The sequence below is a fragment of the Primulina huaijiensis genome, unplaced genomic scaffold, assembly GCF_012295235.1.
Source record: "Primulina huaijiensis isolate GDHJ02 unplaced genomic scaffold, ASM1229523v2 scaffold24871, whole genome shotgun sequence".
NCBI classification, from domain to species: domain Eukaryota; kingdom Viridiplantae; phylum Streptophyta; class Magnoliopsida; order Lamiales; family Gesneriaceae; genus Primulina; species Primulina huaijiensis.
The window spans coordinates 746,926-763,225 of record NW_027356090.1 but is presented as its reverse complement, the minus strand read 5'-3'; the positions used below and the strand labels follow the sequence as shown (position 1 = coordinate 763,225).

The 16,300-nt window shown below is 35.3% G+C and overlaps 3 protein-coding genes across 3 annotated transcripts; 2 read left to right on the top strand and 1 right to left on the bottom strand.

Moving 5' to 3' along the window:
• Positions 1-627: 627 nt before the first annotated feature.
• On the top strand, positions 628-5,108 carry LOC140967222 (translation initiation factor eIF2B subunit gamma-like). The gene is made up of 13 exons (XM_073427623.1): positions 628-809; positions 928-1,023; positions 1,133-1,210; positions 2,257-2,337; positions 2,417-2,636; positions 2,715-2,773; positions 3,183-3,232; positions 3,328-3,415; positions 3,524-3,784; positions 3,884-3,979; positions 4,171-4,275; positions 4,501-4,617; positions 4,689-5,108. Exons 1-13 carry the CDS (start codon positions 744-746, stop codon positions 4,761-4,763), a joined length of 1,392 nt encoding a protein of 463 aa, XP_073283724.1. The 5' UTR covers positions 628-743; the 3' UTR covers positions 4,764-5,108.
• A 963-nt stretch (positions 5,109-6,071) lies between these two features.
• On the bottom strand, positions 6,072-13,249 carry LOC140967332 (protein DGS1, mitochondrial-like). The gene is made up of 14 exons (XM_073427794.1): positions 12,944-13,249; positions 12,364-12,478; positions 12,069-12,272; positions 11,604-11,741; positions 11,282-11,443; positions 10,507-10,701; positions 9,604-9,704; positions 9,041-9,130; positions 8,074-8,146; positions 7,970-7,998; positions 7,767-7,890; positions 7,367-7,477; positions 6,753-6,853; positions 6,072-6,526 (listed from the first exon to the last, which is right to left on the bottom strand). Exons 1-14 carry the CDS (start codon positions 13,189-13,191, stop codon positions 6,406-6,408), a joined length of 1,812 nt encoding a protein of 603 aa, XP_073283895.1. The 5' UTR covers positions 13,192-13,249; the 3' UTR covers positions 6,072-6,405.
• Positions 13,250-14,084: 835 nt separating this feature from the next.
• Positions 14,085-15,286, top strand: LOC140967244 (cysteine proteinase inhibitor-like). Its single transcript, XM_073427655.1, has 2 exons — positions 14,085-14,250; positions 14,803-15,286. The coding sequence occupies exons 1-2, from the start codon at positions 14,152-14,154 to the stop codon at positions 14,986-14,988; spliced, it is 285 nt and encodes a 94-aa protein (XP_073283756.1). The 5' UTR covers positions 14,085-14,151; the 3' UTR covers positions 14,989-15,286.
• The last annotated feature ends 1,014 nt before the right edge of the window (positions 15,287-16,300 follow it).

The window sequence follows — 16,300 nt, the reverse complement described above, 5'->3', positions numbered from 1 at the left end:
AAAGACCAAAGAACAGTTCCATGAAATCGAATAATATTTATAGGTTGATGGGTGACCCACGAGGCGTGATTGTTTTTATCACAAAAGAAAACATGATACCATAAATGAAGCAAAAGCCATTTATGTCGATTTTGTGATTGGTGACAAGAAGAAATTAATAATTCAATTATATCTTACAAATGTTGTGTTTCATTTGGTTTGAGGTTGTTTACTATGAAAAAATTAATGTTTACCTTTATTCTCAGTTTGACAGATACATCAGGTCTATAATTTAAATAAAAATTAATTCTTTAAAGGAGAAGTTGGTAAAAAATCCACAATCAAAATATTTTTTTGGGTTCACTCCCTACCCACAAAATTGTGGTACTATGTCATACAAATTGTGGTACACTTCATGTGGAAATGTGGTACACTTCATGTGGAAATGTGGTACTAAAAAAGTACCCAAGGACTGAACACAAAAAAAGAATGACGGCCGGGGACTTATCCCCAATTTCCCTTTCTTTAAACATAAAAAAACGTAAATTTTTTATAGGTATAGTCAATGGGAGACATCCCATAGCAGTTTGCGTGAAAATAAATAAATAAATAAATATATATATATATATATATATATATATTTGGAAATAAAACCAGCTTCAGCCATTAGCGGTGCATCCATTGCACAATCGGATTGACAAAGGAAGGAACTTCACCTCTTTTTTCGTTAATCTGAAGACGGAGACGACGCAGTTGTGAGAGGAATGGATTTTCAAGTGGTGGTGTTAGCAGGCGGCTACTCTAAAACCCTGGTCCCTCTCGTTTCCAGGGTATCTTCCTTGGAGTTCTGATCAAAATCCTGCAAAAAAATCCCTTTCGATTTGATATTATGTGGCATTTACACAATTCATTGATGTGTATTCGTTAATGTTTGAAAAATATTTGCAGGAGGTGCCCAAAGTGCTGTTGCCAGTGGCCAACACGCCGGTTCTGTATTATGTTCTGGAGCTTCTCGAGCTAAACGACCTTTATAATGCCATTGTGGTGAGTATTTCTTTACTTGTTCTCGTTTTGGATGGATTTTTTTAGCTCAATTCAGTCTTAATCTGTTACTGGGTGGAGAACACTGAGGTTTGGTTTTACTGAATTGTAGGTTGTTGAAGGAGAAAGCGCTGCGCTTTTAATCAGTGCTTGGATTTCGAGCACATTTGTTGATCGGTTACAAGTTGAGGTACATTCTGTTTGATTTCATGTCAATTGCCATAGTGTTTATGTTCATATATCAGCCCTGTAGGTGATTTATATTGAAATATTAAAATGTGATGCTAAAGCGCTAAACTAAGCTATAGGTTGTTGTGGTCCAAGATAGCAAGTTTCAAAATTGTTTTCTGAGCTAGCGCCAGTACTCTTGTCTGTTTAAGGTTGCTGTTATCTGCCACACTTGGTACAAGGATGCGTGGCATGATAAGGAAGTTGATTTTAATTGTAAATGAGGCAATTGGCAATTTAATGGTTTTTTTAGTCTGAATAGGCATATGACTATGTTATAGTGACTTCATTAGTGGGCTGTCCATGAATATCTCTGATAACATCTTTAACATGGGATTTGTCATCTTACAACGTGGTTTTCTTTACATATTTTTTAGTTGTTAAGTATATGATGATATATGTCATCTTGAATTCTATGAATTTCATCATCGTGCTTCAGGTATACTGGGCTTCAAATAAATATATATTGAATCCATAGTTTCGTATTGAAAATTGGCAGTATTTAGAATTTAGATCTGGGGGCTCTGAGTAATATTTTCAGGTAATTAATCAATATGTTTTGATGAAAATAATTGTTTGACATCAGTGAAGGTGTAGCTCTCCACCCACGTAGTTTTCCATAGAAATCTGCATGAGGGTGAGCAGGATAATGCACAAACATCTTGGGAATCATTTGGCAGCATGGTAAATTAACAAAAAAAAGTTTGGTTTCTAGGTCTGTCATTTTCAGTTAACCATTCACTGGTTTAAATTTATCGGCTCAGTGGGAGTCCCATTTTACTAGAGGCTAGAGCTCAAACATCTTAAATCTTTTTAAATTATGCTGATGGCTTTGAGTGATATTTAAAACTGTTTATCTGGCTGGATGTATTGATATCTATGTCACATAATGGGTTGACATGGCTTGCTCAAGTTCAGTCTTCTACCTTATTTCCTTAAAAGTGCTCAAACTTTAATCTCTATACTCATTATTTGTTTTGCAACTTCATTGGAATCTAATTGTTGCAGGTACTTGCAGTTCCTGAGGATATTGGAACAGCTGGTGCTCTTAGAGCTATTGACCACCGTCTGACTGCAAAAAATATCTTGGTCTGAAATTTTATTTGTTACTTGAAATTCTGAGTTTCTACAAGTGTTCTGCGGCAGCCATAACTTTATTCTTTTGTAGGTTGTGAGTGGTGATCTGGTATGTGAAATTTCCCCTGGGGCAGTGGCTGCTGCTCATAGTCGACATGATGCTGTAGTTACTGCAATGCTTTGTTCTGTTCCTGTCAGTGGACCATCGGATTCAGGCTCATCTGGTGCTAAGGACAAAGCCAAGAAGACAGGGCGCTATAATATTATAGGACTGGATCCAACGAAACAATTTTTACTGCATATTGCAGCTGGTAAGATGTTTAGTTTAGAGGTTTTACTGATGGTAATTTTGTTTTGCCACTACATGACATCTTTGCAATACATGGTAGGAGCTGAAGTTGAGAAAGATATTCGAGTTCAGAAGAACATCCTTCGAGCTGTTGGCCAGGTAAATGAATTTTTTATCCGGCGGTCCTCCTTTATTGAGTGATCAAGCAAATCAAAAGAGATATGCTTGGGCTTGGCCATCTATATCACATGAATTATGAATGCAGGGCATGCTTAGATAGGATTTATCTAGAAATCATGATAGGTGCAGACATGAGATGTTCAAACATTTTTACCTTTTCATCATTGCACACAGGATTGAAGTTTTTGTTCTGTGATATTGAGATGAACTACCGAATTCCTTTCCTTGATAATTTTTACCTGTTAAATTCCTGTCCAATTGCTTAGGGTCGGGACACTATCCTTATACAGACATATGAGCAACCCATATTGTTATCCAAATATTACAATTGTGTTCTCCCTGAAATTCTTCTTTTTCCATCTAACTTCTTCCCTTCTCGACAATCCAGATGGAAATTCATGCTGATCTAATGGATGCTCATATGTATGCATTCAAAAGGTTCGAGTTTTTAGTCCGCTGTCCCATTATTTGTTGTTCTTTCCTCATAGATTGATCTTATTCTATTGTTAATCACTCACTTGAGTTTTTTACAGATCTGTTCTCCAAGATATTCTGAATCAGAAAGAAAATTTTCAAAGTTTGAGGCGCGACGTTTTGCCTTATCTTGTTCGGAGCCAGCTGGTTTGTCTTGTTCCAAGATTATTTTGTATTGACGTGTCACGTGTGTGTTACTTTGGTGCCTTTCACTTAGTTATCATATATTTTTTTTGGTTTTTGATGAAACGCCAGAGATCTGAAATATTATTGAATGGAGTGCAATCAGAAGAAAACGGCAATGGTAAGAATGCTATCCAGAACAATAAAGCAGTGGTATCTCAACTTCTGGCAAATGCATCCACGCCTAGTTTTCATGATACCTATGCCCGGGGTCCTGATGGTTCTGCTCCCATTTCAAGGAAATCTCATAAATGTTGTGTTTATATTGCCAACAAAAGCAAGTATTGTTCACGTTTAAATTCCATTCAGGCCTTCAGCGACATAAATCGAGACGTAAGCTTTCATTGTTAGAGTTTTTTCTTGACACTAGGTTTCTGTTTTCCTTTGAAAGGATTTGTTTTTTTAACCTCATTACATGATTCAATGGTGCAGGTAGTCGGAGAAGCAAATCACCTACTATCAGGCTATTCTTTTTCTGCACAGAACAATATAATTCATCCTTCGGCTATACATGGATCTAAGACTACTGTAGGTTATATAACATGCAATTTGTAGTATTTGGCATGTTATATGTACATTGCGTACGCTATTGTTTAAAAGTTATTGATGGAGATATATGAATGTTGAAAGACTTCCAATATTGCGCAAAATAGTTCTGGGCCTTCTGGCTAAATTCCAAGTTTTGTTTATACTCAACTGTTCAGTTGATTTAAATATAGGTTGGACCACAATGTATGGTAGGAGAAGGGTCACAGATGGGCGATAAATGTAGCGTGAAGAAGTCTGTCATTGGCCGCCATTGTCGAATAGGTTCAAATGTTAAGGTACGTGGCAATGTTTCAATATTAAAATCCAAAATTAGTAAGTTATAATCTAGCTTTAACCCAAGGTTAGTAAGAAAACAAACTACCATTAATGAATGTACTTTAAACCCCAAAAAAAAGGAGACCACCTAAGTTATAATCTAGCTCAAGTGAATTTCTTTATATACCTTAATCTTTATCGTATCTGAACTCTACTGTTTTATTGACCCCCTGTATAATTTGTAGATTGCCAACTCCGTTGTCATGAACTATGTAACCGTTGGCGATGGTTGTTCCATCCAAGGTTCTATTATCTGCAGTAATGTTCAACTACAAGAGCGTGCCATATTGAAGGACTGTCAGGTAAACCTCTTCATATATATTATCTGTTTCTGCTTGTGTTTTTTTGTTACATTTACATGTCCTTGATTTAGGTTGGAGCGGGATTTGTAGTCACCACGGGTAGTGAGTACAAGGGGGAATCCTTGGCTAAGAAAGAAAAGCAATGATCAATAGTTTTGTAGCAGTTCTCGAGTGAAAAAAGTTCTTAGATCATCATCATAATGCTTGACTGTCTGCTTGTGGGTGATCTGTGCTCTCAGTCTCTTGTTCGAGCTTAGAAGGGTTTATTAACTCCAATTTTGTTTCCCATTCTTGAATTGTTCTGCTTAGAAGTTCACCCCTGCGAAGTAGTTTTGTTGGTGCATTTCACTGTACAAATGGCGCATTCGATTACTCAATTTGTTTTGGGGTTAGAATGTTGTAACATTCGTTTACCTTTCTTATCCCCTTTTATTCGGATAACTAAAGGGGCATTTGCTTGCTATTAAATGTTAACAAATTTGATCTGAGAAGATGAGTTTGGCTGAAATATGATGTCAGAGCTAAACTTGCAATTACACAAGAATGGACCAAAATCGAAACCGATGATTACTATAGCGAGGTTGGAGTGGTGACGCCAGAAGACAACACAATGATTGCCATTTAAGATGGCTTCAGGACATTCAGCAAAAAAAATTGGAAATGAGAGAGTTAGCACAAATCGATCAAGTCACCGACGGCAGGTAGTTTGGGTCTAATATTTTAAAAGATCATCTTATGTAGCTTAAATTTGAGGCCGGGAATCGGTCCCTGCAAACGGATGTCCATAAAGAGCTTTGAATTTGGATTTAGGATTCAAAAATCACTTGGCTCTTTCATAAGATAAATAGAATTCCAATTGTTCCAATCCAAACAAACGAGTAAACAAGATTTTTAGCGGCCAGTGTCGTAATGCTCGATGGTTTTTTGGTCGAAAATTTTAAGCGGCCAGTGTAGTAATGCTCAATAACTCTCGCGTCAATTCGGAAATTGGATCTATTTTCAATCCGAAACCTTATTCGAGATCGGTTGGTCGGGGTATTCGAGATCGGTTGGTCGGGGAGATTCTAAAAGTAGATTATGAAAGGAAATGATATAGGTTAAGCATGTTCGCATATATCATTGAGTAGGTCTTTTGTGAGACGGTCTCACGAATCTTTAACGGATCAACCCTACCGATATTCACAATAAAAAGTAATACTCTTATCATAAAAAATAATATTGTTTTAAAGATGACCCAAATAAGAGATCCGTGTCACAAAATACGACCCGTGAGACTGTTTCACACAAGTTCTTGCTTATATAATTTCTTCTTCAAATCATTGAAGCGTGTTAATTTGGGTAGAGAATTAAATTCATTGAAGTAAAGATTTGTTGTTCGAGAAGATTGGGGGAACAAATACGCAATAATTAAGCTCAATTATTAATTTTTGTATTAGAAATTTGTGCTTAGTAAATGATCCATAATATCGTATTTCAACTTTAAAATCACCATCAAAGGCTGGAGACCTGTATATTTTTGTTCACTTCGTCAAAACTTCCTAATTAGCCTGTTGTTGCAACAAGTGAGAATTTCCAAAAAAAATAACAAATACTAGACATTACAAGGTACATATCTAAATCTAAACAATGAACGCCTCTAATTCTAACTTGTGTGCACGCGTTTGAAGTGAACTCGATATCCGAGTGGTACAAGAATTTAAAAGATGATATCAATGAGGCGACAAAAGTTTATCCAAAGCCAACCGCAATCTTTTGAAGTGTGCAGGATTCTGATGGCATTTAGGAAAATCAGTGGCGTCTAGATGATGGAAGCAAACAGTCGTACATACGCTCCATTCGCGATACAATACTGATCTTATGCTCAGTTTGAAAACCTGGCTTGGCCAAATCAACAATGTCCTTTCTCAAACTGAAGAGATAATATATGGTTAGCTATCAGTCAACAAACCAATCAGTCTTGCTAAGTTCTGTCTCCCTTTCATTTCTTTCCTCGTGAAGAATGGAAAGTGCAAAAAGAAATAAGATCAACCCTTTCGGCGAGAACGAGTTAGAGAGATCTGGGGAGAGAGGAGGACAAAACTTTCTCCTAAAAAATAGATACTATCAAGTAAAACTTGAGGCCAAAAGGAACTAACCATATCCATTCACCAGTGGCTTTTGCATGCCTCTCTACCGCACAGTGTAGAGAATCAAGAAAATACAATGCCAGACCATACATGCATTGAGCATCTTTTTCCTATAAAATTCACCAATAATACTTTAGATTACTTCCAGCACCTATAGATAATTGAATTCTGAATGCTTTGAAACTGAGACCGAGTCACATTGTAATTAGAGGCATAACACAGAATAATGCTAGCATAAATTATTCTTATGAAATATGCAACTTCGATAAATGTGATATGCAAGACAAAAAATTGAATAAAATCTCTAGATGCATATTATGCACATATGCATTTAAACGAGAATATTCATATGTGTACAACAGTGAACACTATCATTATCAGGAGTGGCGCGAGGAAAGCTCCAAGGAGCAAGTTCCAGCTAAAACGTCAAATAAATATGATAAAATAGACATTCGATATACGGGAAATACTTATGTTTGATTTCAAGAAACAATAGAAGTAAGTTGGGGGTTTGGAAAGACATTGATCTGCCATTTTAAAACAAAACTATAGTTTGTCAAATTATTCTACAGAGTAAACAAATGTGTTAATGAAGTGTAACCATCAATAATGAAAGTACATACTAATCCTTGATCTTCGCAGCTCTGAAGCTTCACAAAAGCTCTCTCAATTTCCACTAGCAGTATCCTTCTCTGTATACGAGCAACTCTTCCTTTACCTTCAGCTCTAGTGTCCTAATACAAGACACCAAAAAGTTAGCTTACTTGAAAGTGTCAATTTAGTTCTCATACTCAGCATGCATATGATAATTCTTCTAATGTTTTCTTACTCATGCATTAAATAAAAAAGAGTTATTGAACTGGGTAACGGCATGTAAAATGAGAATATGAAGTTTACACTGAAACATATGCATTTATATAGTTTTATTAGAGACCAAACATATAACTAAGTGAGCAATCTGAGAATAATTTCCGCATACAAAAATTGGAATAAGTCCTACCGGAATATAGCCAAATCATTTACCTTTTTAAACCATGCACGCACCAACATGGCTAGAACGAGGGAGAGAAAAAAAGCCGGTAATGCAGCTAAAATTGCAAAGTTAATTTCGTTGGCTCTCAAGATCTGGTCAAGCTCAAGCATTGCTCTGTCATAAAAACAGATATTAGGGACAAATTTCACGCAGCAAAACATTATTTTATTTAAAAGATACCAGTTTAACTCACTCTTCAATGTCCAATTTTAGCTTCTGCACCTGTTGTAAAAAAGAAAGTCATATCATGCAACCAAACAATAAACTACTGCTTGCCACAAAAATCAGGCATCAGACCTGGATAAGAAGAGAGCGGCCAAGTTCTCCACCCACAAGACCCTGGATTGGATGCATAAGTTCTTTCTCATACCTGAATAATAAAATTCTCAATTCCTTTAGTAATTCGTTCAGCAACGAATGGTCTCCTACAATTACAACATAAAGCAATTTTCTGAATGCTTGTGGAAATGCATAGATACAAAAAGTTACACGGCAAAGACATCATTATCACATCGTCATTGTGATGGCCACATCAATAAAAAGAAACTTTTAACTTTTCTGGGCAAATGCTGGATTATATTGTTTGACTTCAAATTACATATCAACTACTAGTTCTTTTACTCGAATCTTCTTCAAAATGCTTATTTCAGATGCTATCACGTAGTCAGGTCGGTACCATTCATCTGAAGTTTTGAATATCACAATTTTTCAAGCTCAAGTGATGTGCATTCTCATGCTAGATAAATAAATGTTCATGAATCTTTATAGCAAAACATGAGTAGTACTCCTCTCTAAAAAGTTAGTTTAAAAACAGAATATCCAGAAGCTAATAATTGCTGAAACAAAAATCATAAACCAGTAGGCAACTCAGAAAAGTCTACAATTTTAAATAAATAAAATAGGATCCAAATAACAGAGGAGACGTTGATACCTATGTCATGCTGTGTAACATTGCTCAACATTGATGAAAAAAATGAAATAAAACATTCAGGGTATCTAATTCAAATATGTAGAATAGAGAACTATTTTTAACAATTAAACCGCCAATACAAGTCATAATAAATTTCTACACTTTCTACGCAACACAAGAATGTCTCAAAGTTGGAATCAAGAAATTAAATTTTACACACACCCTAAAAAATAACAGATTTAACAAAAATTCCAAGTTCTGCCATTAAAAATTGTGGCGAATGTTTCTAGCGAGGAACACCCTAGTTTAAAGCCATAAAAAAGAACATTTTCACAGACCACAAGGAAACCCTACCTTGTCATTACAATCTCAAGCATTTCTTGATCAGAAGCATTCTTCGGAAACTTTTTCCCAACTGTCTGCTCACTGAAAGCTAGCAACATTCTGTAAACAGAAAGCAAGAACAAGTGGATGTAGGTCAAAAGTGAAGATGTTCAGATAGCATAATGATTAATGCAATAAAAAAATATCTTTCAGTCAAAAAGATAGGACAAAACCAGAATCATTCTAAAAACAGCATAATAAAAAAAGAGGATGGCAACAAGGTTCTGCCGTTCTATCTGAGAATCTCAAACCCTCAAAATAACGACATTATTGATGAAATCACACATGCACTGGAACTTGACAAAGCCATACTGCATAAAAGCAAATCTATTTCACAAGAAAAAACGGTCTGACAAAGTTGAGTAGATAAATATAATAAATAAAAGTTCCAATTGGATGGTAGCATCTTCATAAAACACTGTGAAATTATTTAGTCAAAAATTTCGATAAGGGGGTTAGGATGCAGCTGTAACAATAAGAAAACACGATAGCCGAAATTCATCTCGATGGCCACCGAGTGTTCAGCCAGTTACCTATGTAGAGAGTCAGCAGTCAATTGCACTTCTTCACGTTCCATCACACCCTTTTGTCTTTTTCTGAAGGTCTCAAAAAGTTCGTCCCTTATAGAAAAAATCTAATTTTAAAATGTAAAGCAAAAATTGAATTTAGAATTGTGTAAAATAGACTGGTGAAAATGAATACTAGTAATTAGCCACCCAAAAAAAAGAGTAAAAAAGAAAATCAAAGAAACAAAAAGTTAATAGCAGATAAAGAATAAAGTGCAGCCTCAGAATAAATATACAACAATTTCACCACCACATATACACACAAATGACATTTATGGATTGTGTTTTCCGGAATAATCACTTCACTACAAAGCCATTTTTTCTTCATAATGACAAAATCTTGTTATATTTCCAATTGTTGTACTCACACCCTATGTTAAGGTATTTCCCCACAAAGATTGAGGACAAATTCCATTTAAAATGCTTATAGAGAGATGTAACAATGAGCAGCATCATAAGATTTACATTAAAGCCGACTTCGATCTTACACGTAAATGCCCTACCGAAGCATAAGAATCCATGATAACTAAAAATTATATGATTGGACAAGATCCATCCATTGCTTAATCTGGCATTCAAAGTCACTAGATAATCCAATAATCTTGACAGACAACTTAAATCATAGTACGTTCATAACTGAAATTGACTGGAAAATTCTTTTTCTATTTATCTGCCAAATTCTTGTTCTGGAGGTCTTAAATCTACAATTTGTAACAGGCCAAAGTTTGAAACAATTTTGAACCAAAACTCGTTAAAAAACATCAGCGTCACTAAAATTGGGAAAGGAAAGCATGTTCAACAGTTCATCGTGCATTCCGCAGATAAGAGATTTCAGTAATACCAAGGTGGAGACAATTCAACAAATCTTACCGGTTGCTCTACATGATCTTTCCAAAAGCTTATGGTAGAATCCGTTGCCTCACGAATCCAATTGTCAATGTCAGAGCTTCCCATCAACTTACTATGGCGTAGAATCCACATGGAACAAAAAGAAATGCCCAATGCCCCACAGCTATACTGCATCCAGTACAAAGTTACTTTCTTTGGCTTGCAGTGTTTTGAAACCTAGTTGGATCGAATTGTAATAATTTGTAAGTTGACAAGCTATTAGCTCCCAATGAGAAGAATGCATGGAATATTTATGTGCTAATGTCAGCAAGCTACTGACTCCCAATGATATTGCAAGAAACATTTTATACGCAAATTTCAAAGGACTTTCATTAGAATCAGTAAAATGTAACCCCGCCGCATTAATCCATCTGAAAGAATGACGCTGCAAGATATGATAGCAAGAACACGTTTAGGCACCATACACCATACTGATATAGATATGAAGCTAGACTATTTGTAACTATCACTTTTAACCTTTCAACATCTAATGCATACATGCAATTATTTAAATAATTCAATAATTATTTCAAATAAATATCTTTTGGTAATTGTTTCCTCCAGTCAAGATTACAGCAGCTCCACCTAAATATGATGTTATAGTAACTTGAAGACCAAAAAATAATTTCCAGTTAGCATTAGATTAATTTCGAGTAGATGGCGTCTGCATGCAACAGAATATGGGAGATTGAGAACAAATTCAACAATGAACAAGAATAATTATTAGTCACAACAGATTTAATGGAATAAATCTTACAAGCACTGATAAATAAGAGTTCAATCTGTGTAGATTCTCATAAATCAAGTTTATTTCGTCTCTTGTCTCACAGTCTGTCCACTGAGAACCTTCCTGGTTTACTCCTGGAAGTTTTGCGAACATCAAAGGGAGGGAAAAGCTACCATCAACAGATGAGCCACTCTGCACAGTCACATGATAAAATAGGAAATCCTTAAATTGATTTTTTTTAATTATCTATCAGATTTGTGACACATATAACAGATTGACAGAGGGAATATATGAGAAGCATTATTTCAATTATGGTGAAGATACTTATGAAATAGAATAACATATCTGTTACCTGACGATTGGCATGAAAATGACCGATAGATGCCTCCAATTTAAGAAATATATCATTGATAGCAACCAGTAACGACGGCAATGATTTCTCCAAATCCTTGACCAAATCCTCTCCCATTCTGTCAACCTCCATATAAACCTACGAATCTTATCGGGTAAATTATAAATCTATCTTGATGATCAATAAATAGGCATACATACGATGATTATCAACTGTATCAATTCGGGATGGATTGGAAAATAATTTAATTTTGTTTCTTATCACCATGGAGTAGATCCTAAGTTCTCTGATAGTGGTAGGACATGGTAAACCAAAAATCAAACGTAGATTTCTAATCTAACAAATGAAAGTTCATTTATTACATTGGCGGAGGAAACTGCCGAAGGTCTACCACGGGAGAACTTTTGAGAAAAGAATGGCTCGAACAGAAAAATATGCAAATGCTTGAATCTAGAAATAACAAACCTCAGCCAAGAATGTAGCCAAAAAGTATCTCAAACTGGTCAATACATGGATCCTTTCAGATATATGAGAAGAAGCTGAACTATAGAGATTTTTCATTCCAGAACCATCAGCAAGACAATCACGTATCAGTTTAACTGAACCATTCATAAATGCATAAGGCCCTCGTTCACAAATCATGAAGTATGCTTTTTGATTATCTGAACTCTGCAACATGAAGTTGCATTAAACTCAGGAGAAGATGTAACCCAAAGAAAACTATAGTGTCCACCATGCAAATAACATTATCCATGCTTACCTCAGCTTTGGATTGCCAAAACCCTAAATTCTTCTGGATGCTTCGCAAATTTTGAAGCGTGTGCTCTATGATATCTTCCAATACATGAAAAATTCTATGTGCTTCCGTTATGACACTGCATGTTGATTATAAATATTATTCACACTTGCACACGCAGTTACATTACAGTTGCTCCAATTGAATACTGAATATGAAAATAGCCACTATGATCCTGCCCATTTACAGAGCTAACAGAAATAAGAACGCGTTTCAGAAAACAAGGGATTTGATTAATTCCTTGCATCGGTGAACAGGAAAATTTCGAGTAACAACAAATTCTCCAGCCACGATATATTTAAATATAGCTGTTCTTACCCCAAAAATCACATTTTTACCCAATGACTTGACTACCAACAGAATTAAGCTATGACCGACATCCAGGAATGGGTGATCGNAAAAAAAAAAAAAAAAAAAAAAAAAAAAAAAAAAAAAAAGGGAAAACGCTCGGGCAGTGGAAAACCTTAATATCGTCATCGCAGCAATGGACTACAACCAAAAATCAGCATAATAATATCAATATATAGTCATCATAAAACCTCACCCAGAAGATCGATCGGGTAAGGCAGCGGCAGCGACAGGAGGTAAAGGGAGGGGAAGGCAGGTCTTCCGGCGACCTCGTCCCGAGTAGCCATATATGTTGGCGACTTTCGAAAGAATACTATTGTTGTAGTTGATTGAAATAGGGAACAGGGTGCGGATGCGGTTATATAAGTAGCTGGAGTACAGAGAGAATAGGGCTTTCACGTCATTTGATGGCAATGGCGATTCGTTCTCCGCGGAAACCTCCATCTCTGCAACGCCAAGCTTGAGAAAATGGTGAAACTTCCTGTTTGGGAGTTGGAATGAAATTGGAGGCCCCTTTACTTCTTTTTTTGGGTCGCAGAACTCACAATTGGGCCTGGAAAGTATATTGGGCTTATTTATGAGTCCAGGATTATCCAAGGAAACGTGAGAATTCTGTGAGCGCTAATGGAATTTGACCGTGCCAATTACTAAATTTTCCGATGACTTGACTTTGAGGTATTGGCATTGATCCAGGATATAAAAAAATAATTTTTTTTTTTTTTTTTTTTTTTTATAGATGATTCAAATAAAAGATCTGTCTCATAAAATACGACTCGTGAGATCGTCTCACACAAATTTTTGCCTAATCCAAGAGGACCTCGAGCTTCCACTACATCTTTTCTATTTCACCAAAGCGAATTTAACATCTTTGTGATTTTTATTTGCTATATCTTATGTTGCACGAATTTATCATAAATCTTGCATGAGCCGAAGTCACAATTTAGCTTGGAGAAATATATCATAATTTTATCATCTCAAATTATTGGCTAGAACAATATAATAATACATATATCATTCTTCATTTAAATTCTTAGAGTGGGTCTCATGTGAGACGGGTCAACCCTACCCATATTCACAATAAAAAGTAATACTCTTAGCATAAAAAATAATACTTTTTCATAGATGACCTAAATAAGAGACTCGTCTCACAAATACGACCCGTGAGACCGTTTCACATAAGTTTTTGTCTAATATAGATGCAATCAAATTGATTTTTGGCACCAAAAATAATAATTAAAAAAAAGGAAAAGAAAAGAAAAATTTGAGAGAGAAAACTAGCAAACTAAGGCACATGGCAGCCCCACGTTTTCAATAAAACAAAGTTCATTGGACAGCACACCTATTCCCACTCGTCTATAAATACCCCACCACCCCCGTAACAGAATAGCAAAGCATACCAGAAAAATGGCTACGGGAGGTATTCGGCAGTCTGAAGGATCTCAGAACAGCGTCGAAATCGAAGATCTCGCGCGTTTTGCCGTTGAAGAGCACAACAAGAAAGAGGTTTCTTTTTCCTGTCCCTTTACTGAATTTCTGGTCATTTTTGGAGGTATCTTGTGTGAAATTGCTGTCTGTTGCGATTTTTTCCCTCGGATTTTCATCCTGTGTGCTCCAATTTTGCGTTTTATCCTACAATTTTATTTTTTTCTTTTTTTTAAAGCAATTTTAGTTTTAGGGCTTTATATACCTTTTTAGCTTTAAGATTGTTATAGCGCATTTGAAGATTTTGATGAAAATTTTGATGATTTGATCGTAATCACCTCCTTTATCGCATTGTTGTTGGGTAAATCTGTGAACTTCGTAACAGAGTGTTCTATTTTTGCCAAAATTGGAGATAAGGCCACCCCGAATTCAATTTGAAAGTAGCCAGAAGGTTAATCCAACTTCTGCTAAATCATGTCAACAAGCATGGCTTGATTCTCGCTAAATTTGGAGCACCGATAGCTCAAATTAATAGTTACTTTATAAAAGATCAGTTGCATGGGCCAAACTAATGTAATGAATCCAATTCTGGCTACACAGTTTTGCTTAAATCAATTTACATAATGATTTCAGAATGCACTTTTGGAATTCAAGGACGTAAAGAATGTGAAGCAGCAAGTAGTTGCAGGGACCATGTACTATATAACTCTTGAAGCAGCCGATGGAGGGAAGAAGAAAGTGTATGAGGCTAAGGTTTGGGTGAAGCCATGGATGAACTTTAAGGAAGTTCAAGAATTCAAGTATGTTGGTGATGCTTGATTTCACTTCTTTTTAATCTCACTACTGTGGTTTGTAGAATAAAGTTACGCAGTCAGCCATGGAAGAATTTCAAGGAAGTTCAAGTATTCAAGCATATTGGTGATTCTTGATTTCACTTCTTTTTTATCTTACTACTGTGGTTTGTATAATAAAATTAACAGCCTGCGCCGTTTTCAAGCGCTTGAAGTTATAATGTCGGGGATATATCGAACAAGAATGTTATGAATGTTAGCTGCTTGATTTGTAAATAACTTTTTAACCTTCCAGTACAGGTTATTTCTTAATCATATATTATGCAGATGCTTTGCATGTCCATGATAGTCGAACACAACCGAATTCGAACTCCTCTACTCGAGCAATGCTGCAACCGAGCATGATTTTGAATCACAAAATTTGCTTGCTTGACTTTGTATGTGAATAGCTATGTTGATTACATTAGTCGAGCAATGCTGCAGATTTTTGACAATCATCTCCTTCAGAAATATGTCACTCCAATAAACATTTAGTTCGAGTACCATTTTGACCATGTTTTCAAGATACCCATTATTATGTTTGTTCAAATCTATATATTATATGGTACCAATGTATCGAAGGTAGGTCCATTTAGTTGGTAGACCGATACACTAGCATATCTTGGCTGCCGACAAAATCTTGCAATTGCATTTTGACAAGGGACTAAATTGGCGTCTCATCCACTGTGTAAGTCATCGAAAGCAGATTGAACAAAAGAGTTTAAATTCGACCGTGTATTGATTCCTACTTACAAGGAATATCAACACAATTTATTTAATTGTGCCGAAGCACGCATTAATTAGGTTGATTTGTGCTTCAATTGTAATATTTGGTACCGATTGAAATTACTACTTTCATCAAAATTTTATGAACATAATAAATCACCTATTTTAAGCAAACTTTTCTATTTAACTAAAATTGAACGTAGAAAATATTATGTAATTATTTTGAAACAGCATTATTATTTATCTTCGAAATCTAAATATGTTTTTAGTCGTAGTTTTTTATTATAATAATATTGGTTAGCCAAGATAAGATTAGTCAAATTTTTAACGGGTACCGTAAAAAAGTGATTCTAATATTTATGAAAACAAAAAAAATATAATAATATATTTATAGGAAAAATAGTTTTAGTTAGTTTATTTTGAAAAGTAAAATATGTACTTGTCAAAAATGTTACAAGAGTATTTTTTTAATATATAATTATAATTTAATGTTAAAAAAGAAAAAGTTGGAAAAAGGAAAATTATTGTGGGGTTGTTTTAATGAATTCGAAAAACCATGTAAAATAAAGTCATTA